The sequence below is a fragment of the Sprattus sprattus genome (assembly GCF_963457725.1).
Source record: "Sprattus sprattus genome assembly, chromosome: 12".
Classification (NCBI taxonomy): domain Eukaryota; kingdom Metazoa; phylum Chordata; class Actinopteri; order Clupeiformes; family Clupeidae; genus Sprattus; species Sprattus sprattus.
Window position 1 is genome coordinate 7029468 of NC_137910.1, and position 16549 is coordinate 7046016.

The following is a 16549-nucleotide window of genomic DNA, read 5'->3' on the forward strand; positions in this document are numbered from 1 at the left end:
GCTAACCACAGAATTCCCAGGCGTCTGATGCTTTCCAGGCGTCTGATACAGACTCTGATGTAACCAATAATACTGAATTTGGTTTACGTCCAAAGTCATACTTTATGAAAATACAAGATATGCAAACCATAACATTTGGCTTTTTTTTATGTCATAAAACCCAAACCCCATTAAACATGGTATGTTAACTAGCCATTTCATGGGACCAAGTCAATATTTGTCATATTTAACATTCGAGAAAGTGGTATGGAAACATTAATGTGAAAGTTGGCCTCTGAATATTTGTAAGTGAAGGACACTTTAAAAATAATGCACTTCTCTAAAGATATCTGTCAAACAATGACCGACCAGTATTAGAGAGAATCACTTTGCAATTACATTCAATATTCAGTATGAATTCAGAATCTTGCCTTTCTCTCTCCATTGGCATTGCTTTCCTAAGATTCTATAAGCTTACAAAAGACCCTCTTGACCAAATGTACTGTATAATTAGCTGTTGTTTAGCCACTGTTGTATACAAGAGGCACAGCACAGAACTCCTTCGGTGTATGGAACAGACTGTCAAACAGCACGTTGACTATATAGGGCACCTTAGCCTGAGATAATGTTGTGTGTTATGAAAATTAGGCAGAGGTGCTCTCTATCACCCTGCAATTATGTTGATTGAATCACCACTCGATTACTGTGGCAGCCCAATTACTGCCTGTTAAATTGCTCTTTCAGGTCGTTTGTGCTGCCGTCACACCTGTGTCTACTCAAGAGGGCGGGGCTGAAGAGAAAGAGCATCTAGATTTAACAGGTCATTTGTTCCCAGCGACGGGACATGACAAAACACAACACATCATGAACGAGCACAACAAAACAACACAACATGACACAACAGCCACTCATGACGCAACACAACACACCATGACACAACAGCCCCCCATGACACAACACAACACAACACAACACACTGTTTGCAGTATATTCATCAATATGAACATATGTGATGAAACTAAAAAACATGATTTAACTTGCACTGTGTGATTCATAGTCGTTTGCCCATCCCAGCGGCCGGTCCTTCCCAAGCCATTCAAGTATAAGTGGTAGAACAAGATCATGCACACACCTTAGCCACCACCCTAGCCATGCCCATCATGAAAACAACACAGAGCCTGCAATGAAAGCTGATCAAAACACCTATGCAGGCTTATGCTATTCGTCCAGTTATCAACAATGAGACAGCAAATTGTTCAAATATTGGGAAAGCACCCTGCTATTTATTCTGCCATTTATGGTAATTCAGAATCTGTCCATTTACCTTTTTACCAGAGCCTCTGCTCAAATATGAAAACGCTGATATTTCCACCATTATGGGATAAATGGCATTTTTCACTCCTTAATGTTACCACATAAAAACACAATAGTAAAACCTCAGAGCACTAACATTACCTCCTGGGCATCCTGAATGTGTTTCCGAATCACCTCCTTTATGGTGGGGCTGTTTAGTCTGGGCGGGTGAAACAGGAGCTCCACGTTGGTCTGGATGCTCTCGTGGATGATGTCGGGCCAGCCCAGCTCCAGGTTGGGGGTCTCCACGTCCGTGCGTGTGGGCCAGTACGTGCCGGACGAAGGCGGGCTGTCCGGGGAGCCGTCGACCTCTCCCACGTGGTTGCCCACCGCGGGCTGCTCAGTACTCTGGGCGATGAAGAGGAGCTCGTCCTCCGAGAGGAAGCTGCCGACCCGCTCAGCTTTGAGGACCTCCCGGTAGGCGTCCTGGCCGCTACTGACGAGGGCGTCGATGGCCAACCGGTACGCCTCCCGGTAGTGTGGCTGCACAAAGGTGTCCTCATCCTGAATAGAGGAGAGCCGGGAGAGATGGGACTCCAGCATGGCTGTGGCAGAAGGCACCTGCGCTTTTCAGTAAAGGTCACGGCCCTATGAAACAAGATAAATGGATGTTGAATAGTCACATCCGGGAACTGATAATGACACCAAAAGAATGACATATTGATTTATGATCATATAAATAACAACAATTTGGACATTTTCTGGCATAGCAAGTTTAAATGTTCGTAATGATGAAAGGACAATGCGTGGCAAATATTGGATCAAAACTGATGGAAACAACAGTGGAGAAATGTCTATTCTGCTTTGAACCAGAACTAATGAAACTTTGCAACTACTACTGAAGCTTTGCAACTACTACTGAATCTTTGACACTACTACTGAAAGCCACCAAGTGATGGACAGGTTTTTGTAGGTCAAAGCCCTTGTCAGCAGATTTGTCATTGTCACTGTCATTGTCAGCATAGGTGAACACAATGGCAGTAAGTCTGGAGGCACTTGAGCTCACATGACACCAAATGCAAGAAGGAATGAGTGCGCTTGTCCAGATTGGTCTGGTGACTATACCAGAGGGGACATGTAGCACCAACACCTGTACCTGGAAAATGTTCAACTTGTTCAACTAAAATATCAATGGTCTTTCCATGACAGTGGAGCAATGTCTATTCTGCATTGAACTAGACCTAATGAAACTTTGCAACTACTACTTAAACTTTGCAACTACTCTTGAATCTTTGAAACTACTACTGAAAGCCAGAACAAGTGAAAAAGATGGCTGGGCATTAGCTATGATGGCACAAGTCTAGTGTGGAATATTAGTCTGGGAGCAGCACTCCCCATCTTTGCTGTGATTTGCCATCAGTTATGCAATCAGCCAGTAGACCCTCACTATCATTACTATGCCCTGTAGAGGGTCATGGGTTAGCATCTTCACTCCTCCTTCATTAATCATTTGTAATCAGAAGCGAAAGTAGACCATCAGATTATTGTGTGATTCTTTCAAAAGACAACCTCCAAATGTAATAGAGTATTAAACACACACACAGAAACACACACATGCACACGCACACACACACACACACACACACACACACACACACACACACACACACACACACACACACACACACACACACTCTCACACACACACACATCCACAGTCTTAAACCTGTGACCTCAGGAGACTGGATGCGATAGGTGAACACAAAGGCAGTAAGTCTGGAGGCACTTGAGCTCACATGACACCAATTGCCAGAAGCAACAAGAGAGTGCGCTTGTCCAGATTTGTCTGGTGACTATACCAGAGGGGACATGTAGCACCAACATGTTAACCTGAAAAATGTTCAACTTGTTTAGCATACCTCTCATGTCTCTCCATGAGTGTGATGCATGGGTTTTTGTAGGTCAAAGCCCTTGTCAGAAAATGTGTCATTGTCACTGTCATTGTCAGTTGTTTTTACATTTTACACAAACAAAAAACAATTATTTACAATATACAGTATGTTAACTTATATACCTTTAAGTTTGACATGAATCATTCACTTCTCAGCTAGAAAATGACTACTACACTGAGACACTTTCTCTCACCTACAAACTTTAGGAAACTGATGGTCAATCTAATTCAATAAACTGAGAATCACTCTGATTCAATAATCACTTTACGCACCACAAACCTAAACAATTCAGAATTAAATGAACAGCTGAGATCATTGCTGTTACATAATGACTCGAGTGAATACTTACAGTAACAACCCATTATCACTGATAGTAGCAGTAAAACTAAGTCAGACATCTGTTATAGGTGAATAAATAAGGTCCAGCTTCTGAATGGCCATAAACCATGCAACAGTGTGTACAGAACATTTCTAGCCACCTTAGAAGCAACTGGTCATAGTGTACATTGCCTTGAGGCTTCATTGGACAGTACCTACACAACTCCTGTGTTAATAAAGGGACCTGCGTACGGCATGTTGTTTTAACTTCCCTGAAAACAGATTATCTAGTAGGCTACATCATTTCTCCAAGGGAGCCATAGAACTCTCAGCAGATATCTGACAAGTAGTTTACTGTATATATTGAAAGCATACATTATATTTGGGCAAAAACATACCCCAAATATGTGAGCCCCACAGATCATTCAATGAAAAAAGCTACTGTGGAGTTTCAGTGAAATTGCGTCTTTCAGTGACATGCCAGAACAAGCCTTACATTGTGTTTACACCTTTAGGCTGTCAGTGGCTTCAGCTTTATGACTTAGACACAGAAAGTACCAGCTTTCTTTTTAAAAAGTAAGTTTCAGTCACACGTGTGGGAGTTTCTCAGTTTGACTTACTGTAGCAGCTCTTATCAAATCCCCCGGCGAACTCCCATGGCACTTCAGTGTAAGTCCAGCGGGTCTCAGTGTGACAGTAAATAACTGGGGACAACACAGAGCAAGGCGATGTCTCCTTATCTGAGCCAACAAAACCAAAGCACCAACAAGGAGGGAAACAACGAGTGAAAGCAAAGGTGTACTTACCTGCGAGTCTCTGTGGGAACCCAACACCAGCTGAGGATTCGAGTTTTCACATGCAAATACCCGGCTCTAATAACTTCCCTAAAGGCCAGGGGCAGCTTAGAACCTGTTTGGCATATTTAGCCACACCTCTCCACCTCCCTCCGTCAGAGAGTAAAGTTCTGTAGAAGTGCAGATCTGATTGTTGGTGTAATTCTTCTTCAGAGTGGATGGTGTCAAAGTGCAGGCTAGGTCAACATGAAGAGAAGTCGGTTGAGGATTGTTTATCACGCGAACACTGATAAACAAAATACAATTTTACAGAAGCTGGTATCTATGGAGATAACAGCAGAGCCCTGCAGAAGATTGGGCCTGGCTCTGGCATTGGCCCATCCCCGTCAGTCTAACTCACTTGGAGTCTGATTCCATTCCTCATTCACTTTTTGGATAAGAGCGTCAGAACTTTCAAAGAAAGCGCTTTAATGATACTTGTGAAAACCTTCTTTATACAGTGGTGTGTACACATTGACTTCAAAAGATTGAGCATCAAGCAAATACATAATACATCTGAACAAATGAAGAAAATCACATTCAGCCACCTCACACATACTCTATATGTCAGTCAAAATCGATGTGTCCTCATGATATTGCCATGATCACCAGGTGTCCAATAATCAGTGGCTTTGCAACCCTGTCCTGTGTTTAAACGAAATTCACATACAAATGAAGAAGTGCATGGCATGCGTCATCACGCAGCTGGGAAATAAGGGGATGGCACTTAGTCAGAGTCTTTGTATTACAGGGAAAAATGAATCTTCTGCACTGGAAAACAAAGATGACAGACCTGTTTGTGCCTTTTCCACACTGAGGGGCATTAGGCCAATGCCTCAGTGATGGCATTGATCTGTCTGAGTCATGTTAATCTAGCTTGTTCTGACGAACAGTCAATGTTTAGGGCTTACATGTTCAATTTGGTAATCAGTAATCAGTGGAAGAGTGTGTCTTTTTGCTTTTGTATCTTTTGACTGTGCATCTTGACTCTTTGTGGACTAACCTGCAATTTCTATTTAAGGTTAAGTGTACTTGTTTTCATCCATGACACACACACACACACACACACACACACACACACACACACACACACACACACACACACACACACAAACACACACATACGCATGCACACACGCACACAGAAAAACAAGTGCACACGCAGACCCACACAGGCACAAATGTACATACACCTACAGTATAATGTAACCTATACCTACACTAAAGTGTATTTTGTGACCGAGAATCCGATTGTACTCAAGGGGTAAATTGAAACTCTTCAGAAAGAACTGAACGATGGGTATGTTGCCCCTCGAAAGATAAAAAGAATGTAAGAAAGAAAGAAGAAAAGAAAGCAATCATGAATGAAAGATAAAATGTCAGCTGAAAGAAGCAGAAAGAAGAGCATTTGTATTGTCCTGCTGCTGCTTTTGGAGGCCATCACATTTATTCAGACCTACTCACCCACCTGTGCTTCGGTGTGGCTTTTACTTAGCAAATTCTCTCTGGCATAAAAAGTAGGTTGCACTTACAACTTTAATCTCACAGTGAAGCAGTGGTGGAAATGGGATAAACCCCATTTACCTCCCATACTGGCTGCTTAAAGCTCGGGGGTCTTTGTTAATTAAGGGTAAAAAACGTGGTTCACATGAGCCCCGTCTGAGAGAGCCGTCCACCAGGAATACAAATCTCTGTGAAGACATGTCTTGTTGAATATGAAATAAGAGGGGAGAAAAGGAAAGAACGATAGAAGAAGACAGAAAGAGAGGTAGACAGACAAACACAGAGATTAAGGTTGACCTCATACAAGTTTTGTGGAGTATGAAATGACACAGGAAGGCAAACAGAAAGACTGACAATGAAAGAGGGAGGAAAGTCAAAGAGACTGAGAATGAGTACAAGAAAGAACAAATAGCAAACAAGAAAAGAGAGAGAGAGAGAGAGAGAGAAAAATATTGAGTATTAGCAGTATTGGCTCTCCCACCGACTACTGTTCCAAGATATTCTCAATGTATTAACAGCGATGGGAGTTTTCCTCTGTGTCAATATCTCCAAAGGGTAATGTCAGACCACGAAGAGCGAAGGGCTTTTCATCAACACAGCGGTTCAAAAACAGTTGCCTCTTCCAATTAGAGGACTGTGTACAAACACACACGCCCTGTCTCCCTTCCCCCTCTCTCTCCTCCTCTCTCTGTGGGTCTCAGTTCTTCATAAGTTCCCCTACTTAGGGCATGCTGTGGTTGTGGTTCCTTCCTTTGTGACATAGTGATCCTTTTATACCTGCAAGTGCTAGTTAAACAAGACATGGCGTTGTCAAGGCACTGCTAAAAGTGCTTTTAGCCCACTCACTTTCCACTCTGGGGGTTCTGTGTGACACTCTGGGTGCACTCATAGAAAAGGACCAATTTCAGCAGAATCAAACGACTGACTTTGAGGTCATCGCCAAATAGAAGGAAGATAAGAACCAACTCTGCTCCTACCGATCTGTGTGGGAAAACATGCAAGGGGACTGTGCGGTCTGTCTGTCTGACCATCCCTCACGCAAGAGAAATGGGTGAAAATTAAAGACCTCTCTGTCCCATATGCCAGTACAATAAAACAAATGCCAGAGGCCCTTTATTGACATAATAGATGGTCAAAAAAGCACACAAGATGACTTTGATTTAGAGAATGAAAGACACTGAAGCCACACAGCTCCGCAATAATAAGCAGACAAACAGACATCCTACCCATACAGAGGGGAGGAGGTGAAGGGGTAAAGAATGCACAGCTGTGAAGCGCAAGCTCTCAAACTCGCCCAAGCTTTATTGACTACATGATGACCTTTTTATAGAGCACAGGCAGCCATTGATTGTATGCTTTGGAGCTAACTCTGCCTACCTGAGCTGGACTAGAATGGCCAACCGGATAGGGAAAGTGATTAGGATGGCTTAGAGGAGCATCCTATTGTATCTGTGGGGACCACATAGCTTTAACCTTGGGTTTATCTATCTCTCAGACCCCTCCTCTTTTGTGGAGCACCTCATTTGTGCTCATCACCATGGTTACTGTGTTACTGCTAGTCAAGGTGCTCGTACAGGCAGCTGTCTCCAGGTAACTTTAGGCATTTTCTGACTGGGTGCCAAAATTGGCCTATAGCTTCTCTTGGAAGTTACAGAGCTAAGGAGTATCGATTTTGACGATTCACTATATGCTAGGGATTTGCTCAATGTGTTACTAACACAATGATGTGACATCACTATAACCATTCTAGTCCAGGAACATGTTACGGACAGTTAGGTTTGATAATGGTGATCTTCCTGAATGAGAACACGACACTAATAATTACATTTCTCCTTTAGCCATTTAACTAATAGATTTGATTCAAAGCTATCAAGTAATACATGTGATGCTGCTTATCAGACATCTGGTGTCACAATCATATCTTGCTCAGCATTAAGGAGTATAATAGGTTTTTTTTGTCACACTGGGTAATGTATTCTGTAGATGTGTTAAGACTATGCCAAAATAGGTCTACAATATTCCTACTTTCAGAATCATTAAGAAATGGAACTTCTTCATTGTGGAGAGATACTCAAGATTCAAGAAAACTGGTGCAGGACCACGGAGTTGTTTGCCCCTTCTCTTCTGGCGTGGGTTCCCGTGCTGTTGTCCCAAATTCCCGTTTGGAAAAACACTCTGGGCTGACAACACATCACGTCACAGCAATTGTTCTGACATGCCACTGACTTTAACAAGAATATGGGGGTGGGTGTCACCCACCAGATCAAGCCCAGATAAAGCCAGTCGCTACACAGCTCTGGCCGGTTGCAACACATGTGAGTCACAGGTGGAGACAGACAAAGCACCCATAGTTCTGTTACCGTCCACTGTCTGCATGTAGACAGATTTATGGGAAACAATGTTTAAGTGAGTTTGAATATCTGTGACGTAAGGAAGCATACTTTGCTGTCACTTGGCAGACTTGTAACTTGAAATAACTTGAAAGACAAAAGACCTTTATCTATGCCTTTAGTGCCACTCCTTACTTGCAGTGTGTCTGAGCTTCCATTGTTTATTTTGCTGGTATCTAAGGACACGTTCCATCCAGGAACTCTATTAAGTAACAGTGTAAAGTCACGGTTATACTGTAGCCTAACAAGCCGGATAGTAGTACCAATGATCAACAGGATTTTTAAAAAAAATATATGTTTGTAAAATTATTTTGTATTAAGTAACAGTGTAAAATCACGGTTGTACTGTCGCCTAACAAGCTGGATAGTAGTACCAATGATCAACAGGATTTGTTTTTTTAAATATGTTTGTAAAATAATTTTGTGGGATAAAATTATCTTTCTAATGTTCATAACAAGGGCCTCCAATAACATGCTTTTGTGGACATTGTGTATAGCATTATGTCATTCATAACCTTACCTAAATGGAAACAGGCCCTGTGGAGCTGTATGCTGCATGCACTGCACAGCAGTGTCAAATACTGAAACTGACGCAGGGTCCGGAGATGAAATACAATATTGAAATACAACAAGCTCTTAAGAGCAAACATGAATGTTCTTGGAGCTCAGTGAAGGGGGGGGTTGAAATGTCTATTACTCCAGGGTCAAATGGCAGAACACAACAGGACCCTTCTCTTTTATATGGCTTGGAAAATCGCAATGACTGTCTGGAAGACTGTGAAGGGGAATGATAATTAAGGAAAATGTTAGGCCTTGAGTGTGAGTTCTCTGTCAGTATTGCCTAAATGCTAAAACTGTCAGATAGAAAAGCTCTGCCTAGGCTTTGGTATTTTATTTAATATATATTTCAAACAGTCAATTGTCTTTTCTCGTTTTAAAATGGAACTGAAAAAAAAAAGCCATTTTCAAAATAATAGCAGGGTAACCATGTGTTGATTTCGATGGTGGTCGATGAGTTTACAGAGACAGGCATTACACGGCAGTCTGGTTGCATGTCTTTGATGTTTAATTTAAGTATTACACTACAGCATCCCTTGATCTCAGTTAGCGTTCTGTTTCATGTTCGAATTCATCACAAGCAGATCCAGGATGGGAGCGTTAATACCACCATGTTGTTGATGCATTCAGGTCAATGCGCTGGTAACACCCCAAGGGCATGGAAGGGTAGCGACTAAACTGTTCGGAACAATCTATGATCAGCAATCAGATCAGTTTCCTACTCTGGAAAAGCCCGTACCTACATTAAACGGTTGGCAGTATCTATGACCACATGGCTAATGTCTGCTAAGATAAGCTCACTAGGTAGCGACAGCTATTGTTATAAGAAGACATGCATTTCAGTCTTCAATAGCTTATCTCAATATTTAATTTAAATGTCTAAATGGTTCGAGAACATCTTTGAAAACCAGCCAGATATGTAAACATAACACTGACGTCAGGTGAAACAGACTGCTATTAATGTTATGATTTAAACAGTTCAGAACAATCTCTGATAAGCAGCCATATACGTTTGCAATGTTTCTATCCGCAAATTATAAACCAGATCATGCAGATTTTTATAACTCTGTTTCTTTGATCTCAATCTCTGATGACATTGTCATTTTATGAATCAGTAAAGTATAACAAGTTGCCCCTTAAAAGTGCACATAGGAAAGTCAGTCATTGAATCCGAGAATTCTTTAGATTTTTTGAATTTGCAATTTGCATTCATTTATAGGCTGCAATGACATCACATTTGGCCAGCCAAGCTTATAATTACACTAAGTAAAGGGCTGTGTATAGGCCATTATGGTGAACTCAGACAGCTAAACTTGTTGTAAAGCAGAAGTGTGTCTAATCATCCTTAATATGTTTACATACTCAAGTCATTACATGGGTATTAATTAAAGACATGATTTGAAATGAATACATTACCGTGTAACAAATGATTATCTTACCCAGTCCAGAACACAAACAGATGTTTGGCTACGGAATGGATCTATCAAAAGAGAACATACTGCCTGTAGCATTGTTGTCAGGGAATCAAGTATGTCAATTTAGCACATTTCCTTATTCACTGATGACATATCAGAATCAGAATCAGAATCAGAATCAGAATCATGTTTATTGGCCAAGTACATTTTCATATACAAGGAATTTGTTGTGGTGTTTAGTTGCTCTCAATGTACTTTAACTGAAAATGTGCAATGTATCACAACAGTTTAGGATCAAATAAATAAATATAATGTAATATAAATATAATAATAAATATAATACATTTTCAAGTGTTCATTAAGGTGACGACAAGGGGAAAAAAACTGTTCCTGTGTCTGGTGGTTTTGGTGTGCAGGGATCTGTAGCGCCTGCCAGAGGGGAGGAGCTGAAACAGATTATGTCCAGGGTGTGAGGGGTCTGCAATAATTTTCCCTGCCCGTTTCCTGGCTCTGGTGGTGTACAGGTCCTGGATGGTGGGCAGGTCGGCACCGATGATGATTTCTGCTGATCTGACTGTCCGTTGTAGTCTGTTCCTGTCCAGTTTAGTGGCCGATCCAAACCAGACAGTGATGTCATGATATCATGGTCATTTCATTATTTACTAGACAGATTTTCCATAGATTTTCTTTCCGTATGGTTTATTCCATAGCATTAGGGAACATAGTGTTTGTATGTAGAGAGGGTCAAGACAATAGTTGCCTGCCCTACTGTAATCACTATGTTTAGCAATCTTTCACCTTTTCGTGTTCTGTAATGGGCCTTACACACACACACACACACACACACACACACACACACACACACACACACACACACTCACACACACACTCACACACACACTCACACTCACAACACACACACACACACACACACACACAGGGCGTCCGTAATAGTTTTTTTTTTACCATAACCCAGCGGGTGTGATAGTTAGCCTAACAGTGGGGGAGGGAAATGCTACATGACTGACATCCATCTCGAACACATTGCTATTGCTTTTAAGTTGTCAATCAAGGCTGTAAGCCTGCTCTTCAGGTCACTTAGAAAATCAAATACTCTCCTTACACAGACCCTGTAATTCGTTGCTCCTCTGAAACATCTGTCGCTATGGACATTATAAATGAATCTAACTGACTAGTGCTATTATTAGCATTCTTTCTGATATGTGAGAAATCCATCTTCTACATCGGAAAAGCAATCACATACACCAAATGTCTCAAAATGATATAAAAGAATACAAAAAATGATAAAGAATAGTACGTGAGGCAAATTGATTCCATATTGTAGCCAAGACCACTGATCTTTAATCAAACATTGCAGATTACCCATCATTTAAAAGACTACACTTACATTGTTAGAAACACTTCCTCTCATGGTCAGTGCAGAACAACGCTGGAAATGCAGCCATGAATGGGAGCTGTTGATGGGAATTGAGACATTTATGCAAGGGCTTTTCAGAAATTGGCAGAAATTCAGAATTCAGAAATTGGCATCTTTTTATTTCTCAGTGATGTGCTTTAAATGTGACATTTTCAAACAACAAAGCAAATGCTCTGAACATGCTTTGAAGTAGGAGTGTAGCTAATATTGCGAAGAATTATAGCATTAGACAATCAAATGTCCACCCTAATTGGAAGAACTTCATTATCCATCAGCTCTGTTAGGTCGGTTACAAACAGGTAACAAGTGCCCTTGCCATGATGTGAACGAGAAGAATAATTAGGTCTTTGCTGATTCACCTTGCATCACCATATCTGAAGGTCACCTGAATGTACCTTCTTTACAAGGCAGATGAAAAAACCTTTTGGATCTGAGCTATTTCTACAGGTGCAAATCTGGTCCTAATTGGAATGGAAGGTGAATGCAACAGTGACTTAAAAGTGAGTAATCATTGTCTCCCTACTTCTCTTTCAAGGCTAATAAGCATACATTTAAGCCTTACAATTAACTGAAAAGGAGGATATCCTTTACTGTCATGGTGAAATTTTCTGTACATTATAAATCTCTTTTCTTGTCTCCATGGCAAAAACTGTTTCAGGCATTTGTTTTCGTCTGGGTGATTTACAAAATATTCAATGAAAACCCTCAATTAATAAAGGGGTACTCTTCAGCCCAAGAAAATATTTGAAATATTACATTTATTAGGCTTGTATCAAGAATTTCCATGGAAAATCTCTTCAGAGATAATGATGTGAAGCATGGATTTGTGTATGCTATATATTTTTTTTAAATTACAAAATTTTCTTTGAATACTTAAAAAGTAATTGACCAGCACTGACATGTGCTGATAAAAAACGTATTTCATATTTTACACTTTAGGTTGGTTTGTAAGTATGAGGCAAGGGATTCAAAACCTTGATTAAAACCAATCGTATATTTCTTGGTTTTCATAATAAATGAGTCTTACCGAAGAGTCTTACCCAGTCCACATAGCCACTGACACTTCCCGTGGGAAATCAGTCCAACAATTTAGTCTGTGAAAGATTTCCACATCATGACATTCAGACAGTTTAGGTTTGCAAATTTGCATGCCAGAAGGAAAGGAGGGCAACATTAATGTGAAATGGCCAATGTAACATTAGAGTGTGTTGTGTTGTTTATATAAATGTATATATACAGTACATATTTATTATATATTTATATATAAACAGAGCTATGCTGAGCTATGAAGTGCTTTAGGTTGTATGACCCCCCCCTAAAAAAAAAACACAAGAGGCCCCATATTTATATATGTATTTCCCAAAATATCTTCCTCATCCTCCACCTACATCTTCAATGATAACTGGCACTCTTGAGGCGCCCATGCTCGGGCAGCATGCCACTCACTGTAGGGCACTTGCAGGTGGCAAAAAGCAGGCTTATGTTGGACGTCTGGAGTAGGTCTAATATGTCATACAACAACTAATCTGAATACAGTGAAATATTCTAGATTTTCATCATTAGAATTATTATTCTGTGTGTGTGTGTGTGTGTGTGTGTGTGTGGTGTACTTTGACCAGGTTTATTCTTAAGTCTATACAGATGTTGGAGTTTATTTGCCATGAAGTCAATACGCATTTAGGTCCTATGAAGTTTTAAAGGGGGCTGTGACATCATCTGATTACCAAATTAGGTGATATTGCAGTGCTGTTTACATAGACAGTGTCTATTTAGTAATATTTAAAGAACAATTTTTACTATATTATTTAACCTGGGCCTTATTAAGTCAATTTTTTTTTTCCTGGGGACAAAAATGATCTAAATTGGGGTAGTATAACCACTATAACTGCTTATCTCCCTCTGGAACGTAATACTGTTTTCTGATTGGCTAATGGGGTGTACATTAAGTTTGTATAACCGGACACCTTGGACGTAGTCCCAGTAGAAAAGTTAAATCGCTGTTCCATATCAATGCTCTTGAATGGTTACCATTTACAACCAACGTAACATTTTTTTTTTTTTTTTGACGTCGTGGAGTTCTTTGCCCCGCATTGTCCATTATCTTTGTAGAACTGTACAGCTCGTCGGCCGTTATCCCTTACTTGTTTTCATGACTGACAGGCTCATTACCTCCGCCAAGGAGGTTATGTTTTCGCCCCTGTATGTTTGTTTGTTTGTTTGTTTGTTTGTTTGTCTGTTTGTCAACAGGATTACGCAGAAACGCATGGACCGATTTCCATCAAACTTTGTGGGGAGATTGGGAGATTTTCAGATGTCAAGGTCAAAGGTCAAGGTCACAAGGCGGAGGTTTGCATTCTCTGAATGCTCCCATTCCTGTTATGTTATCAAAAGAGTCTGATTGCATGGAACGGATCCCTACAGAGATAGACCTGTCACAGCCTGAGAAAGAAGACCAAGATAAGGGAGCCAGCTCGACACCCAGGAAAGGTGCAGGAAGCAAGAGTCACTTATAACTGATGGTCTCTTCTTCTTGGTAGTACTCTTGTGAGTCTAGAGCAGTGGTTCTTAGCCTTATTGGAGGTACTGAACCCTGCAAGCTTCATCAGTGCATTCGCCGAACCCTTCGTAATTTGAGAAATAAAATATTATTTCTTCAAAACGTAGGTATGTATAAAAACGCCCTGACATTGCTAGTGTGAACCGGGCTATACTGTGTGTGTCTTGACCCCTGCCGAACCCCTGAAAGTGACTCAACGAACCCCTGGGGTTCGATCAAACCCAGGTTAAGAACCACTGGTCTACAAGGTCGGTCTATGAGCCCATCAATCTCTGGAGGAGGACTGAGCTCTGCTGTTTGAAATGACCTGGATGAACACTTAGGGGGCTTGTGAAACAGAGTCCTATCAGGTGGGTTTCAGAACCAATTGATCTGGGCCTCGTTTCCCGATAACGACATATCTTAACGGCCTACGTGGATTTTGGCAACATCGTAGACTCATCATAGCCGTAAGTGCGGCGTCGGGAAACCGCTCTGCAATATCCCTCTTACGACCGATTTCAAGTCCTTTTTAGCGTTCGGGAAACTAGGCTCTGATAGAGCTTCAAGACTCTCAAACCCTTCCATTTCAAATCCTCATTAAGATATATTACCTGTGCAGTCTGTCCACTTTCATCATACTGGCTATAAAATCTAAAAAATATTTAGAGAGGAATTTGGATCTTTAATTACTTCACCTTTTAAGGAGATTTAACTGCAGCTCTAGTGCCCACAGATTCCCAGCTGGTGGATGCGTGTCACCTGGACTGCACCATAATCCCTTTAAACCTGCCTCTGCTTCTTCCAAGGCTATAAATACCAAGGAACTCATCAAAGTTCATGTGTGCGGAGACACTGCATGTAGGTAAGCAGGTGCAAGATTAAAATTGGCCTGAGTGCTAATGAAGCAATTGAAGCTTAGTGAGAAGCTTAATCAGATGTATGTATAGGCAGCTCGAGTTGTGTGCTAATTTTAACAGACAATTTAAGTTTAGTTATAGTCTAAGTCTTTTTTGAGTCACACTATTTGAGGTTAGTTTTAGCCTATACAAACTTTTAGTCACTTTTCCACTTTAAGTCATAGTCATAGATTTTGATACAAAATCAAATGCAGTAAATGTATTGAATGTCTGTTTATCATATTAAATACAATATTGGCAAAATACTTTGTTTATGTTCTGAAACCAAAATCAGAATCAGAATCAGAATCAGAATCAGAATCAGAATCAGAATCATGTTTATTGGCCAAGTACATTTTCATATACAAGGAATTTGTTGTGGTGTTTAGTTAGCCTGGATACCAGCCTGAACTCCGCCCACAAAATTTTTGGTCTGGAGATTCAGTCTGGAGTCGAGTTAGTTGGGAGGGTTTAAACGGCCCCGAAAAGTGATCTGACCATTCAAATTGTAAGGGCGGGCTTTATACGTTGATGGACAGATATAGAGAGAATACCGGTATACATCGAACAAAGATGGCGCCGTCTCGGAAGCTTAGTGGGACATATTTTATATGATTTAAGCTATCTACACGACTTTTATATGTCTACATTGACTCGGTTAGATGTGTATACGCAAAACGAGTGTTGCCCAGGATTATGGGTCTTAACTGAAGCACTCTAGAGCATTATTGATAGGTTATGCTAACGCGTAGAAAAAAAAAACATTCAAACGAATGGTAGCTTCTAGCCTTGAGTGCTAATTAAGTAACATCAACAGATATGACAGCGCATTCATTTTGAAAGAGGAACAGAGAAACGCGATCAAGGCATTTGTCGATTGAAAAGATGTCTTTGCCGTCCTTCCTACGGGATCAGGTAAAAGTTTAATCTATCAGATGGAAATACTACGTTGCTCTGATTGGTTCTAGGTATCCAATTCAGCGAAGAGGAATTTTCTTTCCTGGTTCGTTGAAACACGCCCCATAATCACAGCCCAATAGTCCGGTCTCAGACTCATATTCTGACTAGAATTATGAGTATGACATCGTCAGGCTAGTGTTTAGTTGCTCTCAATGTACTTTAACTGAAAATGTGCAATGTATCACAACAGTTTAGGATCAAATAAATAAATATAATGTAATATAAATATAATAATAAATATAATACATTTTCAAGTGTTCATTAAGGTGACGACAAGGGGAAAAAAACTGTTCCTGTGTCTGGTGGTTTTGGTGTGCAGGGATCTGTAGCGCCTGCCAGAGGGGAGGAGCTGAAACAGATTATGTCCAGGGTGTGAGGGGTCTGCAATAATTTTCCCTGCCCGTTTCCTGGCTCTGGTGGTGTACAGGTCCTGGATGGTGGGCAGGTCGGCACCGATGATGATTTCTGCTGATCT

General features: G+C 40.8%; 1 protein-coding gene across 1 annotated transcript in view; it reads right to left on the reverse strand.

Moving 5' to 3' along the window:
* Window positions 1–1875, reverse strand: part of fam83b (family with sequence similarity 83 member B) — a gene marked incomplete at both ends in the record, with an annotated part of 7775 nt that extends 5900 nt beyond the window's left edge. The window contains one exon of the mRNA XM_080848574.1: window positions 1435–1875. Within this exon, the coding sequence (XP_080704700.1) occupies window positions 1435–1875 (441 nt within the window). The remainder of the gene's footprint in view (window positions 1–1434) is intronic.
* Window positions 1876–16549: the final 14674 nt, after the last annotated feature.